The sequence below is a fragment of the Sciurus carolinensis genome, chromosome 4, assembly GCF_902686445.1.
Source record: "Sciurus carolinensis chromosome 4, mSciCar1.2, whole genome shotgun sequence".
Lineage (NCBI taxonomy): Eukaryota > Metazoa > Chordata > Mammalia > Rodentia > Sciuridae > Sciurus > Sciurus carolinensis.
Window position 1 is genome coordinate 156,185,775 of NC_062216.1, and position 23,910 is coordinate 156,209,684.

The 23,910-nt window shown below is 33.8% G+C and overlaps 1 protein-coding gene and 1 pseudogene across 2 annotated transcripts in view; one reads left to right on the top strand and one right to left on the bottom strand.

The window, feature by feature from the left end:
* Positions 1–23,910, bottom strand: part of Bltp3b (bridge-like lipid transfer protein family member 3B) — a 99,529-nt gene that overhangs the window by 32,902 nt on the left and 42,717 nt on the right. For both annotated transcript variants that reach the window (XM_047548892.1, XM_047548893.1), the window contains 8 exons: positions 17,400–17,491; positions 12,208–12,397; positions 11,438–11,578; positions 10,068–10,238; positions 4,692–4,872; positions 2,671–2,754; positions 757–939; positions 108–226 (listed from right to left, as the gene is read on the bottom strand). In XM_047548892.1, the coding sequence (XP_047404848.1) occupies positions 108–226; positions 757–939; positions 2,671–2,754; positions 4,692–4,872; positions 10,068–10,238; positions 11,438–11,578; positions 12,208–12,397; positions 17,400–17,491 (1,161 nt within the window). The remainder of the gene's footprint in view (positions 1–107; positions 227–756; positions 940–2,670; positions 2,755–4,691; positions 4,873–10,067; positions 10,239–11,437; positions 11,579–12,207; positions 12,398–17,399; positions 17,492–23,910) is intronic.
* On the top strand, positions 18,772–20,368 carry LOC124982363 (suppressor of cytokine signaling 6-like; annotated as a pseudogene).

Below are 23,910 nucleotides of genomic sequence, written 5' to 3' on the forward strand. Positions count from 1 at the left end.
CACAAAACTAGCCAAAATGTTTTTAAATAAAATGGTGACATTAGTTATTGTTTATGTGAATACTATAAGTATCTATGAAAAGACCTAAGTTAAAAAGTAAAACATACCTGGTATATATTGAAATCCGCAAGTCTTACCACAACAGAACTTGACATAAGCTTGGCTTTTGAGTGTTGAGATAATACTGAAGATGTTCTAGAAGTTCCTTTCACTGTGGAATCCTTCTCTGTGAGAATCAAAAACTCCCTTTAACTTATTTAAAAAATTATTTTAACAGCATTCTTCTATTAGTAACACAGCAACTAGAAAAATAAGTGTATGCTAATTTCTCAAATAAGAAAATATATGTGGAAATACTTTACAAATGATAAAATGACAAAGAAATGTAGGTTTCTGTGACGACTATTCATTTTCGAACAGGAATCATATTTATATTTCACTTAAGTCACTCTTCTACAAGATTAAAAATGAGAAACCTACCAGGCATTTAAGTGTTTAAAAAAAATTTCTATCTGGGTACTACTTTTATTTTTAAACTATTCTTTTCTTATATTATTCTTGAAAATGCTTTGGTTCATAAGGCTATGTTGGTCTGAATGAAGGATGCACAATTTTTAAACACTGATTAGAAATAATACTTATTTACAGAAAATATTATGTAAATATAATTTCCCCAAACACACACACACACACACACACACACACACACACACACACAATTAGGAGGATGCTATAATGTTGTTATAGGTAAAATACCTGTTTGTGTGTGCTGGGGAGAGGCATGTGTTGGGGATTTAGGAGGTGAACCTACATTATGATCTTTCACAGCTTGTTTAAGCATTTCAACGTTGCACTCAAATTCATGTAACAACTCATTGGCCCATCCATTTTTTGTTTTGGTTGCATCACTAAAATACATCCAATGATTACAACTATCTCCTGTAAAATGAACAACAAATATTTCACAATGCACAACTTTCATTTATTCTACTATAGACTGTTCCTAATGAAATTTAGTCATTTTCTCAAGGGAATATTTAATCTCCCTCCAAATTTATAGCCTTTACCTACAACTTCTCTAAAAAGTAAGAAATTTAGAATAGAGGGAAAGAGTATTAAAAGCAAATGATCTGGAGGGATTTCTATCTGGAACATATCCTTAGTGGGAGAGCAATCAAGTTTCAATTCAAAGTCACAAGAAGATTGGTCAATTTTCAGTAGATGCTCAATATTCTGGCAAATCTCCACTGAACAGAATCCCAGAAAAATACTATAAAAAATCATTTCAGCCAGGCGCAGTGGCACATACCTATAATCCCAGCAGCTCAGGAGGCTGAGGCAGGAGAATAACAAGTTCAAAGCCAGCTTCAGCAACTTAGAGAGGCCCTAAGCAACTTAGTAAGACCCTGGCTCAAAATTTAAAGAATTTTTTTAAAAGGGTTGGGGATATGGTTCAATGGTTAAGTGCCCCTGGGTTCAATCCTTGGTACCAAAGAATAAAATAAAATAAAATGCAAATAATTTCAAATATTTGTTAAGCAACTAACAATAATCTAATCAATAAAATCAAAGAGAAAATGAATGTTTAAACATTTAAGAAATGAATAGAATTTCTCACCATGGACATCAGTCATAAAGAGATACATGTTTTTGGAAGGAAATTACAAACTCAAGACTATTAGGTTTTGATATAGCAACTAAGAAAAATAATATGCACTTACAAACAATAAGAAAATTTACTCTGGCTAAAACTTTTATCTTCCTAGATATGAACAATTTCTACACTTAAAAGATTTTAGGTGATAGTAAGTAAGTTACTTACATCAGGATAGGATATAAGACAAAGCCCTTCAAAAGAAAATTAAAACAAATAGCAGAACCTTTAAATACTGCCAGGTAGTGATACAGAAATAATGAACATTAGTAGGTAGAAATATAAATATTACATTTTATTGCATTTTTTAAATTCTGGAAAATTCACTATAAAAAAGCTACATACTACCAAAAGGCAGAGATAGGTACTAAGTTATATTACTTAATTTGGCTATAAATAATCATACTGGTTTTGTTTTTATTATTTGAGAGAAAACCACCTATCAATACTTAAGGAGCCTATTAAATCTCATTTATTGATGAAATTTAGAAAGTACAGAAAAGTAAAAACAAGTACCTAGAAACCTATATGTAATATAAATATAAATATATTGTTTAAAAATTCAAGAGCTAGGCATGTAGCTCAGGGATAAAGTGCTTGCCTTAGCATGCATGAGGTCCTGGGTCATATCCCTAGAATGGGGGGTGGGGAGGAATTCAAAACTTTAATTACTTGGCTTTTGTCACAACTAACAAAATAGCACAAATACATGTGTGCTGTGTTCTGATTTTTTAAACAAGTTTTAAATCAGTAATTTAGAAAACTGTCAATTTCTAACAATTATAGTTTCTAATAATCTATATGAACTTCAATACAAAATATATGAATATATTCTATGGCAACTATATTTTCTTGGTAAAACTGTGCTAGGAGAAAAGTAGTAAAGGTCTCTTGAACTCTTTTCTCCTTAAGAAATTAAGACACCCCCTGGGGGTGGGGGGGAAAACCCTTAAAATTAATTAACCATGTATATTTAAAGCAAGATTTACATATTTTAAAGAAATTATTATACAGACCTGCTTTATGATATGGATAATAATCTATGGTTAGCTGTGTAAAAGACAGTTGCATAGCACCTCCAGTAATACGTCTGTTTGACTCTGTGAGAAGAAAAGGAAAAAAATGAGAGAAAAAAAATTAAGCAAACAAAAGAAACAATATACCACATAAAATCTATACAATAATTGAAGTTCATGAAGTAAAATCCATCTCTTTTACCATGGCTGACACATTACAAATTTTAGGAAATGCAATCCAATTTAATAAGTATGCACTGAATCCCTACTATTTGCTAAGTGCTGGACTAAAAAGGATAAAATAGTATCTAAATTCCTAAGTGCTTATAGGTGCTAGGAGCAGAACCTTCACATTTATAAGCCCTAACCATATGCAAGGTACTATTTTCAATTCTTTAGGCATGCTTATTCATTTCAAATAATGCCAAGAGAGAGATACAATATGCCCAAAAGGAAACTGAGGAACAATGAGGATAATAGGCCAAGATCATAAAACTATTTAAGCAAATAGCTAGGATTTGAATCCAGGAAATCTTAACCACTTTATCACATCATTCTACCTCTTACCAAAGAGAAAACTTAGTCAATCAGATTAGATAAGTTGTCTAATACAACATAGCTAGAGTATGATCAAAAGTAGATCATATTGGCATAACTCCAAAATAAAAATTAAATTCTGAACCAAACATGGTGCTATACACCTGCAATCCCAGCTACTTGAAAGGCTGAGACAGAATGATCTCAAATTCCTGGCCATTCTGGGCAACTTAGTAGGTGCTATCTCAAAATAAAATTTAAAAAGGCTGGGGCTACAGCTCAATGGCAGCAATCTTGCCTTGCACATGTGAGGCCCTGGGTTCAATTCCCAGTACTAAAGGAAAAAAAAAAATCAGATTTTAAACAGCATGGGCAAATCAACTAGTAGTAAAGAAAATATAACCTAAGACATAGCTATGTATACACTTTCTATAATCTGTTAACTCCAATTTACCTCAACTAGAATTTTTAATATAGAGCAATAATCCCTTCCTACAATCCATAGAACTAAATGTTTCAGAATTGAGAATTTTTGGATTTCATGAAATTAATATGGTATATACTGAGTGTATCATCCAATACTCCCAGTAGTTTCTGAGGCAGCACTAAGGAATAACAAATAGTAATTCTGCAGCAAAACTTTTCAATATTTATACTACATGGGTAAAATTAAGATGAAAAATAACATCTTGGTCAGGTCAGGTTTTGCCACATTTCAGAACCTTTTGAACAGTGAATAGCAGAAGTAACTGCAGACTTTTACAGTGCAAGAGATATGTGGCAGTGGGGTTTTCCCCTTAAATAAAATCATTCCGTTATGAGGGAATAATAAAGAGTAAGGAATATTAAAAAAGCTCAGAAAATACTTTCAGAAAAAGAAAAAATAAAAGAAAGAATACTTTCTAAGAAAAAATGCTTAGTACTGTACTTTGACCACCTCATTTTGTTACTTTGGTTTGCTTTAACTTTTAGATTTTCCTTTCAAATCACTAAAGCAGAAGATGACAACTATAAAACAAAAGTCACAAAGGTGGACAAAGAAAAGACAAGTCCTTCTGCAAATCTTAAAACTTCAGCTTTGTCCCCCTGCCCCATCCTTTTATCTGATAGCTGATTCCTGGTTGCCTTGTCTGATGAAGGGAGAGTAACTACTACTGTTAAGTATTCAGTGTTCTCACTCTCTCAGCTTTAAAAAAATCCAAAGCAACAATTTTCTTGGATATAGATTCCAATTCAGATCTGAGGTTCATGGGTCAAATATCTATATTTCTAAAAGATCTTCAGCTTGACTCTAATACTCACCAAAGTCTGAGAAACACTATGCTTGAATTAAGCTCACCTGCTGAACTCCCCAAACACTGTGGGCTTCTGGCAGTGAAACAGGAATGACCAGCTTTTTTCCAGGGGTATAATTTGTTAAACAATTTAGTTTTGTAGTCAATTCTATAAAGTTAAAACCATTTGAAATAAGCAGATTTTATTACCTTTTTCTTTTGCATGAATATCATCACATATGTGTAGATCTAGATGAGAAATTACTAAATGATGGGAAGTTTCTTTAACATCAAAGTCATTGAATAGTTTCACAATTGCATCATTTACATCAGGCGCATTTGACGTCTGTGGTGTCTTTACTTGCTGGGTAGATGGGGCTACTGTAGAGCTCTAAAAAGGATTCAAAGCTGCATTATCATTGTCAAATAACACACATGAACTTGCACAAACAAGCAAACCTAAGTATTTTCAGTAAGGAAGACATGAAAAATAACAATAATTTTGTAATAATTTTTTGTAATTGAAAAATACAAAAAATAACTTTTGTATCCATAACTCATTTTCCCTAAAATATTTTCTGAATTACATAAGAATAAAAATAAAATTTAAACATTGGAGAACTATAAGCAATTTGAGTATGAACCCAATACTTCAGTAAATATTTGAATCATTATGTTTAGATATTTATGGCCCTTGTTCTAGTAAACAGTAACTATTAAAAGAAGCGTATTTGAATATTACTTCCAAATACTAAAAGAAAACAAATGTGAGCTCTATATACACTAATATATAGCCTGCAGAAAATATTACTTCTATGTAGAAGCCCTTGGGATATTATTTAGTATTATAAATGCTCTGGTACCTCTCAAAAAAGATATAATATATTCTTTATACTTAGATATATAGAGAAACCACAAGAGATAAATGGTTTTGAGTTCTAATATTTTTCTCCCTGAAGAGAAAAGGCACAGAATACTGCTGAAGCATAAAGATAGATACGAATCTCTAATTTCCTAAAATAATTACATATATATAAGTATAATATAAGATGACATATACATAAGAATACTGTGAGATAAGACCAATGATATGGTTCAGTGGTAAAGCACTTGCCTAGCATGCACAAGGACCCAGGTTCAATCCCCAGCATTCAAAAAAAGAATGCGGTAAGATAATCTTCCATAAATCACAGGCCACAAAACTGTATATGGAACTTTGATAATAATTATCAAAATGAAGAGCAAATTTTAAAAATGAACAACTTTCAAATTATAAGCAATTTAATATTAAAATAATTTATGGAAAATCAAAGTATATATATTTTACACATATATAACATACATAGTATAGCTATTAAATTTATGATCATGCTGCAAAAGTGTTTGCACAGTATACTTAGTAAATGAGAAACTCTTAATGAAAATGGGGCTGACAGAATTTTAAAAAATGAAAAAATGAAATCTAGTTATAAAACTTTAAATTCTAGAGGCTTAAGCAAAATTTTTAATTAATTGTTAAATTGATTCCAATCAGAAAAATCACTTTTTCTTGTATTTTTCAAAGCCTTAAAAGACTAGTTTTTATGCCTATGATATACTAGTACTACAGAACCCCCCCCCAAAAAACCCTTTAACTACATGGATATATGTTCTACGACATCAGTGTAAATTTGAAACCTATATAGTACCTAACCCTACACAAGCACTGGACACCACAATAGTCAGTCTGATAACCTAGACATCTACTAAGTGACTAACAGATGGGGAGTGTATGCATCATGGATACCCTGAAGGAAGGGATGATTCGCGTCCCAGGCAAGAGGAGGTAGGACAGGATGAAATTTCATATTACTGAGAAAGGTATAAAATTTAAATCTCATGAATGATTTATTTCTGGAATTTGCCATTAAATATTTTCAGATTGTGGCTGATAACATTCTCCAGTACTTCTTTAATCATGTTTTCTCACTTCTTCATCAGGACAAATAACGATACAAATTAAACTACTAGGATTAATCTCCCTACAAACCTTTTTTTCTTAAAATGTGGTGAGTTTAGGTTTTTGGAGGATAATTTTTGGGGGGCAGGGGGTAGAATGGTCTATAATAAGCTTTTCTGCCTCATAAATAATCTCAAAATATCTTATTTGTTAACATATTATTCTTTCTCTTTTGGAGAAGTGTAAGATGAAAGCTTTAAGCAAGTATTTATGACAGAAGATGGCTACCAAGTTATAAAGTTGAGCAAAGAAACACTATTAACTACTTCACTCTCTCATCCACTCTTCTGAATCTCAAAGCAATCAGAACATTCTAAAGAAGCAACAGGACAACTGTATTGTAATGTAGAGAGTTACGTAAAATCACTATGAAATAATATAAAGTGACAGAAGATACTAATTAAAAAGATCAAAGACAGGAGAAAACTGAATATATTCACTTACTACAACTAGAACAAAATGCAGTTGTCTAGGCAAATAAACCCGTTAGCAAAACCCTCAAAAAGCTAATAACACTAGTTGTTTTAGAGCGATAGGATTACAGAATTTTCTCCTTGCTTTTAGTTCCTAATCTATGTCTCTACTTAGTTTCTAAAGCCATATTCAATTTTATATAAACATATTCATACATTAAAAAAGTAAAAATTATAGTAACATCAACCTTTTATCTATTTGTTTTTAAATGCAACCACTATCTCTGTTAGGACAACCTAATCTTCATTGTAAATCTTAGTAGACTAGTATTGATATGCATGATAATAAATCAAAACAAAACATTCTCTTCTACTTCAATTACATTTTTCAACTTCAAAATGGCTTTTCTTACTCTCACCTCCTTTAATCGAACCTGCTTTCTTCTTCTACATTCCCTTTTCTGGGTAACGGAACTTTCAACATTCTGAAGTCCTCAACTTTTCTCTCCTCCTTTTCCTCAACTGATGAAAGATTCAGATCTCTTTCCAATTTTCTGTCTTGCTACTTCCTCTTTCAAACAATTATCAAAGGCACAAGTCCACATCTGCTCTAGACTGGCAGTCATTCTCTTCTTCAACTCACCCTCTATAATGCCACCATACCACATTTGATAGTTCTTTCTTACTTAAAAAAATTCCTTGGACTCCTAGATGCCTATAGGAAAATGTTCAAATTCCTCAGTATACATATCTAGTAGCTGCGTGCTTCTGCTTCAACACAGGCCATCTGTCCAAGAAAACTATTCTGTGCCATAGTTCAATGGTCTGATCATCAAACTTTTAAAATTAGGTTCACCTGGAGAATTCTTAAGTGAACCACTGGATAAATATTATGTATTTGGTACAGTGATGCAAAGTTCAGCATCAATTCTATATCTCTGTTTTTATATCTATAAACTCATAGAAAAAGGTAGATTGGAATGAAAGGAATTTTGTTTTAGCATTGTGACTTGAGTATTTAAACACCTTTGAGTCAGGTGCCAATGTAAGCTATTACACAAAGTTATTTCAATAATCCAATAGCTGAAAAGTATTAGATCCTCCTTCTGATGTGTTCAAAACAAAGATCACATGATCTGTTACAATGTCATTAGAGTCATTAATTTCCAAATGAACAGCAGCATTTCAAATTTCTATCTGTCTTGTTCCCAGAGGGTTTTTATTGTTTTTGTTTTTGTGTTTTCTTCCCACTTCCTACCTGGCCTAATCCATCAGAGACTGAGGCTCAGTCAGAAGAATTCCTTTCTTTTGTAGAGAAGAATGACAACAATTATGGAAAGGGAGAATCAGTCTGACATGCAAAAATAAGTATTCTCAGGCAGATCAAATTTTTTTAAATGTAGATGGACACTGTGTCTTTAATTAATTTATTTTTATGTGGTATTGAGGATTGAACCCAGTGCCTCACACATGCCAGGTGAGCACTCTACCACTAAGCCACAACCCCAGCCCAGATCAAATTTTTCAAAAAGCACATACCGGAGTGGAAAGTGTGAGACTCAATTTCCTTAAAACATAAAACTTGAGAAGTTGTTAATATATCTTTAGAGGGACATGTACTTCACCCCCAAAACACTGCTTTGGCAAAAACAAACTCATCTTATCAAAAAATCCCACGTTCTTTAACACTACCATAGTTTTATAGATACTACTGTCTCTTCTGAAATACATTTCTTTCCTGTCTGCCTGTGAAATGTTAACTCTTTTTAAGATGCAATCTCATTAACTTCTTTGTAAAACTTTTCCAAACTGCAAACAGTTAATTAAAACTTTCTCTGTGCTTCTATGCCTCTTCTCCTATATTTCCTCATTCTGACATTTATGTTGAATTACAGTATTTGTTTTATATTTCACTCTCTCATTATATTCTGAGGTCCTTGGGAGCAGGGTCCAACAATATATACTTTCACATTGCAATGGGTACCTATGTACCTTATGACATACCAGGCAGGCAATAAACAACACCAATTTGATAGTCAATGAAAGCCTAATTCAAATGCTATTCCCTTATACCAAGCCAGATCAACAAAAAGTCACATACCTAAGATCTATTACTCTGTTTCCCAAAAAGTGGTGTTAAAGTAGTGTCAATTTATTTGTGCTTTTAATAAAATTATCAAAGACACCAACCACTGGAGTTTTCCATGTCCCTTCCTTCTACAGAGATTTTCATGTATTAGCACAAATTTAATACTAGGAAAAACTAGAAAACATTTTTTCTTTTTATACAAACCAGTAATGCTTCTGATTTTAAGAAAGTGATATTTAAATAAATCATTAAGCTTCCCCATTTTGGGGAGTTTTGTTTTGTTTTGGAGGTACTTGGAACTGGACTCAGAAACTCTCTAACACTGTATTATATTTCCAGTCCTTTTAATTTTTTTTTTTTTTTTGAGACAGGTGCTAATACACTTATAGATTTTAAGAAGCTTAGTTTTTGATAGAATTAAATATAGATATGGATACAGAGACGTGCCTCAAATTTGCAGTCCTCCTGCCTCAGCCTCCTAAGTAGCTGGGATTACAGCAGTATGCCCCTGTGCCTGGCTTGCTTCCTAGTTTTTTGCTCCCAGCTGTCAGAAACCTCTAACAAAAGTTTTGTTTTCAACTTCAGCAATTCCCCACAGTTATTTCTCTGTGCTATCAATTCCCACACACACTCTCTTGTCTATAATTATCTAGGTTTTATTCCATCATCTTCCTTTACTTTAGAAGTTTTAAAATTGTAATTTTTAACTTCCTGAAAAGTGATATAATATTAAGTCATCAATAACTCTAGTGCTCAATACAGAGTTCTAAACCAAATAAGCATTATATACATAATAGTATATTTACTGTTTTCATATAGATATGCATGTGAAATTATAGTAAAATATCTAGATAAAAAGGATTCTTGGAGCTGGGGAGACAGCTCAGTCAGTAGAGTGCTTGCCTTGTAAGCACAAGGTCCTGGCTTCGATCCCCAGCACCCCCCAAAAAAAAAAAAAAAAAAAAAAAAAAAAGATTCTTGGTCTCAATCTTACAATCCATTTCATATAAAACAGCAACTAACCATTCTGGTATTTTAACTATTTATATGTAAAGTAAGTCTTTTCTTGTTAATTTATAGCATACCTGGGTAGGTTCAGGAGCCATACTCTTCCTCTGTTCTGTTGATTTTTCTATTGCTTCACTTAGAGATTTTGCATATTGTACCATAGCCTTCAACTGGGAATCCGTCAAAACCCATAATAAATCATCCAGTATTAGAACTAACTTTGTTGCTATGACATTGCAGTCCTTTAACTGTCAGAAAAATGATTTATAAAATTAAGTCAAGAATAAAATTTATAATACACTTATAGATTTTAAGAAGTTTAGTTTTTAATAGAATTAAATATAGATATGGATACTTCTTTCATTCAACAAATAATATAGAAGGAATATCTCCTAGTGCTAGAGCTAACAGTGGTAACAAAAGACTAACAAATTCCTGTACCTTAACAAGTACAGTTCTATAGCACTTACATAACCACATTTAATAACTGATAAATCACAAAATTACCTGTGTTAAATCAACTAATTCCGGTAGAGAAAGGGGCATTAAAATGGATTAAAAACCAAAATTATATTTCATTCACATTTTACATTTCTGAATATCTGTGTTAAACACTATACTTTGAGAAATGTTTTCAATTTAATATAGTTATTTTTACCTACTGACCCAAGCCTATATTGTTGAGTCTGTAATTACTGAGCCCTGGTTAAAAATGTCATCACTTTCTCATTAAATTTCACCAAAAACCATAGGGGATTCACAACTTCAATATTCTTAAGTAACTCTCTTCCCCCATTTAAGTAAATTACCAGTTAAAACTAAGAGTTTTGGTTACCAATAAGGGTTTTGTTGTTTATTGCTGAGCAAGATTCAATAAGAGAAATATAATTACTTTTTTATGTTTTATTATTTTTATAGTGCTAGGGATTGAACTCAGGGCCTTGCATATGCTTGGCAAGTGCTCTAACACCAAGGTAAACTTCCAGCCCAAGAAATGAAATTATAAGACAGCAAATGTTCAATAAATATGCAGCAACTAAGAAACCTATTCAATTTATCAAAAATAAAAATCATTTAAAATTTAAATATTAAGTCTAAAAGATGGAGGAATGTTACAACTATACTGACTTTCCACAAATATTGCTTGAGACATTATATCACCGTTAATTATTTTGCCTTGTTTTAATATGCCATCCGTAGTATGCCAATAATCCACTTAAAAAGTTATTTAAAATTTCCTGTCAATACTAATGAACAAGACCCCGGTTTTGGGGGCTGGGGAGATGGCTCACTCGGTAGAGTGCTTGCCTTGTAAGCACAAGGCCCTGGGTTCGATCCCCAGTACCCCCAAAAAAAAGACCCCGGTTTTGATCATCAGCAAAACACACACACACACACACACACACACACACACACACACACACACAGAGTAATCTGGTTGACTTACTCTTCTTTTAAGTGTGACTCTGATTTTTGATTGATTGGTTATTAATCGAACAGGCGCACACATAATTTCAAGATGTGAACTTTGAGTAGCATCTGCCTCTATTCGAATCATCTGCCAATTTATTTCTTTAAACGTCAAAACCTAAGGAGAACAGAGATTAGCTTCACACACTCATGTAAAGAAAATGAAAAATAAAAACAATGGTATTTTCTCAACTAATTTTCATGACATTCTAGAAACATTTATCATGTTTTATCATGTTGTTTTAATTTTTTAATTATGTCCATAAAATTCAGTAACACGTATTCTCAATTATATTTATCATTTATAAAACTGTCAACACTTTTATTCTAAGAAAGTTGACAAAGTACAAAAGGCTCTTGAATCATGTGACCAAAAAGGATCCCAATAATATATTTTAACTTTGTAAATTTAAAATTAAATTAAGCAACTGAAAAGTTAAAACAGGGCTTGTTAATTCTTTTTTTCTTTTTTTATTTGTTCTTTATAGATCTACATGACAGTAGAGTGTACTTTGACATATCATAAGGGCTTGTTAATTCTCTAAGGTGACTTATCATAGTCAAAATATTAATGTGTCCACATTTTATAAGGATTAAGAGTAAAAGAAAAAGTAGAAATATTTAAAAAGTCAAAAAGAGAAAAACCTGATAGTAGACAAATATGGCAAATGTGAGCAAACATAAAATATAATTATTTTAAATTTATCACTGAAACATTTTTATAAAAAAGAAAGAAAAAAAATTTACCTCTCCTCTCTGTGGATCTTGAATACGAGTAAATCTCAAATCTCCATGCTCCCAGTTTGCATTTACACTATAGATCCTTAGCTGAGAAAGTTCAAATGATGCATTGAAGGCTTTTGCTCCAATTCGGATGACAATAGAATTTACAGAAACAGTAATTCCCTCAACAACTTTTTCAGCAAAACCATACTCACTAGAAAAACAAAGCAAAACAAAATATAATGCACTAAAGCCACACACAAAGTATTCTCACACAAGTACATATATAAAATGACTTAATGCTATGCCATCGTTCATTTTTGTTTAAAAAGAACAAATTTGATTTGTTTTGTTAAACAATAATCTACCCTGACCTACAGTTCAGATTAGCTATAAAAATGTTCTCAAAATGTCAAAGATTTTAAAAATTGGAAGGTAGTCTGAATTAATTTACTAATAATATTCATACCTATTTAATCTCAAAAAGTCTTCTTCAATTAGCATCTATAAATAAGAGCTAAATTCTTAACATGAAGGCTATTGAGATTAAAGGGGATGAGGTCAGAAAAAAATTGTATTTTCTAGTTCAATTCAACAAATATTTACTTGTCCTGTGTAACTGATCCTGGAAAATAAAGAAAACCAAAATCCAGCAGTAGCATTACAGGGCTCACAAGTTACTTGAGAGAAAAAAACATACACCCTAGTAACTGTAACAAAGTTAATAGTTCTATAACTTTCTGATTATAATCTGCAATCAAGAGTTTTTAAAAAGGAATCAACAGAATACTTCGTAGAAGAAAGATTACTTACATAACTATGGAGAAGAACCATTTTTCCATAGGAAGAAATACAAGAGAAGGGAAATCTTAGAAAAGGGGAAAGCAGATGAGCAAAGGCACAGAGAGGTAAGAAAGTAAAGAAAGGTCACATTTCAAGGATGTAAGTAGTACACTATAACTGGAACCCAAACTATGAATGTATTTTGGCAGAAAAGGTGGTAGAAATTTGCACAATTGGCAGATTATTTCATGTATCATCAATATGCCCATCATTTTAGTTTATATCTCTATCCAGATCTCTTATTGTCACTTCAGACTGTAAAATTCAAATTGTCCACCCAATCTCTCCACCTGGCTGTCTCTCACACATACAAACACAACATATCTAAAAGAGAACCCATCATCCACAACCCTCCCCATACCTGCTGGCCATTCTTCTTGACTTGCTATCTTAATGAGTGAATATATTACTTAAATTTTCCAAGCTTCAGGGAGCCTTTTTTTTTTTCTTTTTCTTTCTCTTTTTATTTTTAAGACAGGAAGGAGTTCGCTATGTTGCCCAGCCTATTCTTAAACATATGACAGGTGATTCACCTGTCTGTCTCACAAGTAGCTATGACCAGAGGCACGTATCACCGAACCCACTTAGATAACTCATCTTTTAAATAAACAATTTATAGATTATATATAGAATAAGTGAAAAACTATGTAACCACATAGACTCATTTCTTAACTCATTAATGCTTTATAAAATGTAACTATCACTTATAGAATTACTGATAGTACTAAATTATTATTAATAAATGTTGACAGTCTCTGAGCCTCAATTTCTTCATTTGTAAAATAAAAATACCTGCCTTAAAAGGTTGCTGTTACCTTAGGTGAAATTATATATATATATATATATAATATATGTAATATATAATATATATATATGGTAATTTACACACTCCTTGGCTTGCCTCAAGTAATTTTGTTATAGAACAAGGTGGTCAGCTATTGAGTTTAGAAAACTGAGAAATAGACAATGCTCATCAGCATCTAAGAACTGCTTTTATTCTAAGGACAAATACTGGTTACTTAAGACAGAAATAATCTTAAGAGTTAGAAAAATATTTATGTAATAATTATGTGGGAATGCCCTTTTGGAATAATCCAACCTTATCTCTTTTAATTCATTCATCTATTCTTTTTTTTTTTTTTTTTTTTTTTTAATGCTGGTGTTGAGCCCAGGGCCTTAACACATGTGTTCTGCAAAGGAGATATAACCACAGCCTGAACTGTAACATTTTTAAATGTACCTGGAATTAGAGCAGGTGGGGATAGTGGTATAGCTCAGTGGAAGAGAACATGCCTAGCATGCATGAGCACCTGGAATCAATCCTCAGCACAAAAAATAAATAAGTTACAATCCATATTGTAGAATCCACTGTCAAAAGGAGGAAGACTGAATCAATGACTAAAGTTTTTCTTTTTTTGGCAGATACAAGGGATTGAACCCAAGAGCACTTAACATGAGCCAAATCCCAACCCCTGTTTTTATTTTGAGACAGGGTCTCACTAAATTGTTGAAGGCCTCGCTAAGTTGCTGAAGCTGGTCTTGAACCTTCAATCCTCCTGCCTGAGCCTCCTAAATCTCTGGGATTATGTAGTATACCACTGCACCCACTTTAAAGTCTACATTTTTTAGGTTATGTTATTCAATATAAATTTGAAAGGTCGAATTCTAGCTTGCAAATAGGTCTCTTCAGAGTTTGAATATTTATCAACTTGAAAAGTTTACGAGACTTTGTATTAATCTTTATAGAAATTAATCTGTGTAAACATTATCAGCCTACATAGGGAAGGGTCAGTCGGATAATCACTATTTCTCTATTTTAATCTCTTAGCTAGAAACACAAAGATCAGTGTTTTCCTACATTACATGCCTACAGGGATTGTTGAAAATACATATTCAATATTTATATATTTTTGGTGGTACAGGAGATGGAACACAAGGGTATCCCACCACTGTGGTAATATCCTTGACCCTTTTGTTTTTTATTTTGAAACAGTATATCACTAAGTTGCCCAGAATAGCCTCAAACTTGCAATACTTCTGCCTCAACCTCTTGGGTAGCTGGGAATATGGGCATGTGCCACTGCACTGGCATTAAAAAAAAAAATCATATTTCTGATACTCATTCTGGACCTAATGGATCACAATTTCAAGAGAAGGAGCTTTAAAGACTCTGTAGATTTAATATGCACCCAACTGGCTGTTACAATCAGGCAAGTCTGGAAAACACTAAAATAGATTAACCATACTGCCAGAGGTCAAAATATACGGATATTATCATATGTTTACAAGGCCAAAATAGTAATTTATTGATACAATAAATTAGGAAGAACTACACTAAGTGCACATGAACAAAATGGTTCACTTCTTCCACATTTAATTAAAATGTCTTTCCTTTAATATAAATTTTTAGTTTTCTTCTGTCAATAAATAAAAGCATTTTTTTTTCCTCAATTCTTTCTGACAAGCCAATCTGAAGACCAATTACTCTATTAAATTTGAAATCATAATCTAAATTTAAAATCTCAAGTTGCTGAATGAAGCACAAATTAAAAAGAAGTTAATGTGAAATTCTTTTCTCTGTCACCATTACTGTAGTCCAAACATAAACTATATATTTGATAAATACTATATGGCCTTCAGTCAACTCTTAGCAGCAAAAGAATCAACATTAGATTCCACTGTGGAAAGATATTGATCAGACTGTAGATATTCTCAAAGCATGAACTAATATAAAGGTGGTTCAACCTTTGTGAAAGAGAAGGAGCATAAGCATGGGTGTCTACGTGCACCATATTCATTTTCAAGAAGAAGCACCAAGAATACTAGATGTTCAGGGCTGCCATGTTGCACAACTTGAGGAAGTAGATTACATTAAGATACATGTGGACATTTCATGTGAATCCAAAAACAAAGCAGAAATCGTGCCGGGAAATGATGTATAACATAAGTTTCAAATTTATTTTAATTTTTTTCTTTTGCAGTGCTGAGGATCAAATCCAGGGCCTCGTACATGCCAGACAAGCACTGCACTACTGAGTTACATGCCCAGCCCAATTCAAAAGTGTCCAATGTAAAAAACAAACAGGTATTTTTGAAGAACAATTTTAATTTTTCAAGATGGTTTTACAAAATGGTTCTCATGCTTTCATCTCATAAGCACCAAACTTTAAACTTTTGAAATCCAACATGTGGAAAGTGTGAACATTTTATATTTAAAGAATTTCAGAGTAACCCAAAGGTCTGTAATTTATTAAGATAGCACTAAGCTTTTAAAGTTTCATTGATAATAAATGATAATGCAAAGAAATTATAGTACCCCATGATCTGAAAGAGATTCATTCCAGACTCACTGTGGATGCCTGAAACCTTGAATAGTACTGAACCTATGTATTATATCTTTCCAATAAATTCAAACTTACGTTAAATTTTTATTTCTAACTTAAGCATAGAAGGAGATTAACAATAATATCTAATAACAGAACAATTAATGTTATCTCGCTCTCAAAACATCTTACTGTATTGTACTTGCCTCTTGTGATAATGTGAGATGATGTAAAGCCTACATCACAAGGTAACAGGAGGTGAATGACTTAGGTATTGAGACTTAATCATTTAACCTCATCTTTTTTTTAAGGGGTGGGTACTGGGGATTGAACCTAGTGGTGCAAGCTACATCCCCAGTCCTTTTTTTTTTTTTTTTTTTTTTTTTTTTTTATTAATTTTGAGACAGGGACTCACTCAGTTGCTTAGGGCCTTGCCAAGTTGCTGAGGCTGCCCTCAAACTTGCAATCCTCCTGCTTCAGCCTTCTGAGTCACTGGTATTATAGGTGTACACCACTGTGCCCAGCATGACTTAACCTATACTGCTACATAAGTTATTTGAACACAGCATTGTGATACATTGACCATGGATCTAATAACTCAAGGAAGCTACCAAGTAACAAATGGATGGGCAGCCTATGCAGCACAGATACACCGGACAAAAGGATAATTCACATTTCCATCCGAGGCAACGAGATTTCATGCTACCTGTAATGATGTGGAATTTAAAACAATATGAATTGTTTGTCTCTGGAATTTTCTGTCTAATATTTTCAGGTTGTAATATACCAATGCTGATGCTCTGCCCTTGGATAATCATTACTACTTAAAATAAGAAAATCAAGATGAGTCCAAGTAGCTAAAAATCCCCTGCTATTTTGCAAAGTATATAACTAAATCTGTAAGATATTTGATGGGAGAAGTGACTACAGTAGAGACTTTTTGAGATTAAGAGATTTTATTTTCTTTATGTTCTGATACTGCAGATAACAGAACCAACTACAGAAAAGAACTCCCTTTGGCAGTCACACATAATAATGGAAATAGCTCACCTTTGTCCTGAAGCAGTTGCTATCGGTGATGGGCCATTAGGGGCTCTTGGTTCTTCACATGTACTCATTTCCATTATTACTTTATCTAGAGACTAGTAAGAATGTTAAAAATGTAAATAAAACAGTAAATATTGTACTTTATTTGTATTATGAAAGTATTATTTGACTATTTTCTTTTTCATTTCTTTGAGAGCATATTAAACAGTAAATGAAGAGAGTCTTAAGTGTCTCTAAAATTCTAAAAAAACAAATACCAGAAAGGAAAATAAAGTACTCAGTTCTATCTCAAGGCATTTATCTGGTGGAAAAGTTGTGACTATTCTATGAGTATGGGAGAAAAACAATCAGAAGAAGCCACTAAATGATGAGGTCATCAGAATTTATGGACATACCATCTCTAAACCCAGATATATTATTGATAAATTATACAGTAATGATTAGAACTAATCACTCATAAAAGCTTATAACAATCTGAGATCTGAGATAAGACATAAAACTAATCAAAGTGTGAATTAAGTCAGAAATATGAAAAAATAAATTCCCACATATGGAAAAGGTTCTTTCCCAGGGTTTTTTCCTTCTCCCCTGTTGAATAAAGAGTTAACGTCTTTAGTAGTCATCACTAACCACTTTGCTCACTCTTCATTCTCTATTTTACATGCCACATTTATTATTATCTGAACTTATCTTGTTTTGTGTACTCATTCAGTTGGTCACCTCTATTAAAATATAAGTTCCCTCAGGGCACAAAGCGGATGCTCAATAAATATTTATGACAGCCAAAGCAATCCTTAGCAAAAAAAGTGAAACAGGAGCATCACAATATCAGACCTTAAATTATACTACAGAGCTATAGTAACAAAACCAGCATGGTATTGTCACCAAAACAGACATGAAGACCAATGGAACATAATAGAAAGCAGAGACAAACCCATATAAATACAGTTATCTCATAGAAACAAAGACACCATAAACATACAATAGGGAAAAGATAGCCTCTTCAACAAATGGTCCTGGGAAAACTGGAAATCCATATGTAGCCAAATGGAATTAAGCCCCCCCCCCAACACTGCATAAAACAACTCAAAGCGAAGGGCTAGGCCTGGGCCAGGGCGCAACAGCCCAGGAGACCTGCTAGAGGAGGGGGACCAGGTGGAGGCGGGTGGTGGGGGGCAGAGCTGCCTGGGAGGGGGACAAGCACAGCTGTCCTGTGGGGGAGGGTTAGGAGCAGGCCCGAGCAGTTGCAGAAAATGGTTCCAGGGGTCAAGTGAAGCTGGAAAAAATGTATAGATACAGCATTGCTGCCTCTCCAGATGTTCCGGTGTGATATTCCAGAGAGAAATTGATCCCTTGGATTAGGTAACTGGTCATAATGAAGAAAAGTAGTCTTAAAACCTTTCAGAAGTCTTTTAACTTCAATAAAAGTAAAGAAGACACTGATTTCATGGTAGTACAACAGCCATCACTAGCCAGTGACTTTGGGAAAGATGATTGCTTGTTTCATAGCTGCTATGGTAAAGAAATGGCCAGCTACGATTACTAATAGCAAAGATGAGAAAGGTGGGAAAAGCAGATCCAAGAGCGAGAGCCTGACAGGGACCTTGAAAAGGTGGCTCTGTGAAGCTGAGGCCCAAGGGAAAGGGCAGCGCGCCCTCTGGGGGTTTGGCCAAGGAGGACACCTCCTCCTCCTCAGCTCCAGTGGTCTTCAAGGGCGTCAGGGCACTGAGGCCCATCAGATCCACTTCCCTCCATAGTCACCACTGCAGCCCCACGCCCTGGCCTCTCCAACCCACAAACTGAGGAGACCTGTATCAAAATGGAAGTGAGGGTCAAAGCTTTGGTCCACTCTTCCAGTCCAAGTCCCGTGCTGATTCAAAAGGATTCAAAAGGATTTCCATGACCTTCAGACTGAAACTGTGTGCCAGAAGCAGAATGCATCTCCACCTGGACCAACACGTGCCTAGTTATTAGACTTGTGTCTCAGGACTACATTCAGTACGCAGTGCCTTTACACAAGGGGATGTGTCCTTTGGAAAGACAGCTTGCAGCTATTGTCTGGACACTTCTTCACCCATGGAGGACTCTGCAGTTCCTCCTCAAGTGGGAGGGAGCTCTTTTGCTGAAGATGAGAATCAGGCAGACCAGGATCTAGTTGTTGCCCCACAGTCAGTGAACAGCTTGTTGATTGACACCACAGAAGTCATGTTGCAGAGCCCCCGAGAAGTCATGATGAGGTCCCTCCACTCTCGCCATTGCTACTCCAATGCAGACTAATCAGATCCAAAGGAACTTCAGTGGGCTCACTGGCACAGATGCCCAAATGTCTGAAAGTATGCACTGCTCTGTCATTTGAATTGTGATCCTAACTCTGCCCCTGGGGTGGCAAGGGTTTGTGACTCTGTGCAAAGTAGTGGTCCCATGGTTGTGACAAACCTTACTGAGGAGCAAAACAAGGATGGTCCTGGAAGTGAGGGTTCTTGTGAGGAAACTCACAAGAGAGTGAGTTTCCCCTCTGCTTCCCAATCACACATTGGGAAGCAGAGGAGAAACTAGCGAATGTGCCCAATGGCTCTCTCTTTTCTTGTTTGGGATAGTTCTGACCACCATTATCTTCTAAGCTTGAGCTTTAATTCCCATGGTAAAATACTTCACACTAGAATCAAGCACTCGAATTGTAGGTTTAGTTTTTATGAACAACCAGATGTGAAAGGACATATGTCCATAGTTGATCTAATTAAGCATTCAATCAGGGACTCTGAAAATGGAGCTTTTTGTCATTCAAGATCTTGGTTGCCTGGATCTGCAACATACCCTGTCAGACTGACCAATCTGGTGTCAAGGTTCATGAAGGTGCATTCTCTGCAGTACCTGTGTCATTTCAATATATGTCATAGACCGGAATAGACCTAATTCAGAAATTGCTTTTGCCAAACAAAATGAAGGATTATTTACAGGAGAAGTATTACTGAAAGACTGAGAACCCTGCATCTTGCACTTTTGGAATAAGAAAAAAGGAGATTGAAATACAGTTTACAACTTTCACTGCCATTGGAATCTTTTGCTGCCATAACTATTTTAGTTCTACATGTAAGAGTCATCAGTTTGTTTAGGGGTGGGGAAGTGTCTGCAAGGTGTCTTGGGTTTATTGTGGTTCTTTAAAAAGGGATGTCTTGAGGTTCTAGAAGTGTGAATTATCTTTCATTAGTGTGCAGAATAATCAATGTGAATTATCAGATTCTCCTTTATGCCCCCCCAATCCTTTGCTGCTATCCACTGTGATTTTTATGCATTAAAAGCACATTTCATGTGTCTTCAACCCTAAGTTGGATGAAACTTACAGACTGAAAATTCCTTTGACCTTTTAAATAACCAATTTTCAAAAGTTAGTATTGAATGAACATGTGATAAAACTATTTACACATATACTGAAAATGACTTTTTAATCTCATACTTAAAAAGATTTATTTAGAATTATGAATTGACATTTTAGTTAATGGGATGCAAATCTGCCACATATGTTTACAACACTCTTCTAAATTATTTTTAAAGTTGGGCTAATATTTTTTGGTTGTGAAAAGTTGCTTTTCTGTTGCCTTCATTTTCATCTTGTGATTTGTCCATTTTAATAAATGGTCTTACATTTAAAAATTATAAAAAAATATATATCATGAATTTAGCAGTTGTGTTCTTTTCTGTCATTCAACCCAGGTACAAAATGTCATAGCATAAAGACCTACAGACTGGAACAATGACTACAGAAATGGGATCAGTTCCTCTGAGAGCGTTGTTTTCGTTTTGCCTGCACTGTTCCTTTGGTTAAATGTTTTATCTGTGATTTCTTTAGTCAACATTTTCTTAGGTGAACTTGATTTGAACTAATTTTCATAAAGGGATTGGATTCTCTTACAATGTTAAATTTTATATAAAAGTTTGAAGTTGATTTGAATAGAAAGAAAAGATTGTTTTAAAGTCTGATTTATATTTTTCTTTTATGTAGTCATAATAAAATGTGCTAGATTTGACTACTTCTTTCCCCTGCTCCCCAGAAAATCAGCCCTTAGTGACTTGAGTTAAAAATGTTTGGAAACTGTGGATTAACACATGAGAAAAAGATGAAAACAGTATCACAGATACACAGAAGCCTGCTTCCTGCAGTTTCAGAACAGGGTTTTCATTTGTTTTGTTATTTTCATTGAACCAAGTCTTGAGTAATTTGGCCTCACGTTTTTTTCTCTCTGAGTCAGTCAATGGGAAAGGATATTATGCCTGAGAATTTCTAGTTATTTTGGAATGTGGAGCATTTTTTCACTTTGTGATTCTACAATGTATTTTCAGATTGTTCCATTCAGAAAACATTTCCAGCTATCCTTAAAGCAAAATGTTGAACATTTCTTCTTGTTTACTTGAAGTTTTCCTATGTCTTCCCTTCTTTAAAACACAAGGATAAAGGTCTTTGGTCCAAACTTGCTGGCTTTGTCATCGAACATCTCTGTATCCTCACTTTTTCCTTAGTTTTTTTTTTTTTTTTTGGGGGGGGGGGGGTGGGGGTGGGGGGGTATTGGGATTCATCCCCAGCCTGTTCTTAGAGACAGAATGGAGCTATTACCAAGAAAAGGCACAATGCCATATCACAGTCTTATTGTATTTTGACTTAAAGGGGGAAAAAGGTACTTCATTTTGGTGAGATGTTGATTGAACCTTGTTACAAAGACTCATTTTCTGATGTTTTCACCTAATAAGATAGAATATGGCATATATTCATATACTGTAATAATATAATTTAAGTGTTAACTATAAGCTATTTGGATTAAGAACTATTACAGAGCTGTAAGCTTGTGATCAAACTGATGCAAGACATTTAACTATTTTTTTTTGCAAAACTATTTATTTTTAAACAACTTAAAACATATCTAGGGTGAGATGGAAGTCCCTGTGCATCCACGTTAGATGGGAGGTGTTGTCACAGTTGCTTGTGCTACTGGCGAGTGTTGGCATGGCTTCTCTGTGTCTGTGTGTCCTTGATGGAGCTGGTGGTGCAGATGCCTTGAGACCACACCTACCCATCTCCGTGGATGTAGTTTGCCCCCGCATTTCCTCATAACACCAGGTGCTTAAAATATGCCCATGTAGTGTCAAGATTATTCTGATCTTCATCTAAATGTTTTTAAAATTGCATTTTTTGTTTTTTGGAGGGCAAGTCTTGATACTATTCTAATTTGGAAAGCCAATTTTTTATGTACTTTTGTGTACCTTAAAGTAATATGCCCTATTATAATTCAACTTGAAACCTAGGTTCTGATTATATATAGATAAAAATCAAAGTATTTGCCAAGAAAATTAAATTCATAAACAGAAAAGTGTATTGCAAAATTTTCTGCTTATGTGTAGAGAGACACCCCTTTGACATAGGTACCTCAACATAACGTGGAAGATTGGCTTTTCTGGTACTGAAACAGTTTGGTAAAAGTGAAAAGTGGGGAAAAAGATCTTTTTCCTATAGTTTGGTCTAGATCTGATTATTGAAGTTTATGGATTCTGTTGAAAGGAAACTTAGATGATATGAACACAAAACCTAAGTGATTCTCAAATATGTACTTAAAAGAAATCTGAGCTCTTGGAAAACAGGAAAGTTGCTTCCATTTGTGACAATAAACAAATCAGAGGTTACTTTGTTTTAAATCAAATATTTCATCATAGAGCATGATGGAGGCTGGAAGCTATTTTGAGGCTTACTATGACACTCAGTGCATTTTTATAAATGAAAAAAAGCTATGAAAAGTACTTGAAAAATGTCTCCTCTTTCTGTCTAAGTAAAACTGTTTTCTTTCTGCTTGGTGCAATATGAAAATTTAGAGGGTCACACATTATATCACAGGAAATGACCACAAAACTAAAAATAGTTTTAAGGAAACCAGCTACCCAGGGCAGCCCTCTTGCTGTTGAAGAAAATCATGTGCCAAAAAGCAAAATAAATGCCATATAGGAAATTAAACACAAAGTAATCATTATATTTTCTGAGCCAATATTATTGAAACAGGTTAAAACTTACTGAAATCTTAAATAGGTTTATGCAATGTCTCTGCTAGTGCCACAGGTCTATCTTTTTAACAGTGCTTTCAGGAATGCCAATTTTAATTACTGTAGATGTCACATAGTATATGGGAGATATTGCTTTATGAATGATTCAAAATAATATATTTTGATTTACATTTTAATTGCTTTTCATTGACTATGAAGTATTAATTTGAAAGTGAAATCACACTACCAGCAATAGACAGTTTTATTGAATACTCTAATAAGGAACAATAGTCAGTTCCATAAATAAACTTAAATTTCTAAAGGTATTGGTACACTAGTACACAAATTTGGTTTCTTTTTACAATCCTGTAAAGAGGTATTTTATAAACAACTTTTTTATTGATCAATCATAACATGGCAAAATGTGTAGTCACTGTTCCTGAAAAGTAAACCAAATGCTACAGCAATATGATAAAAAATTCTTACAGAATTT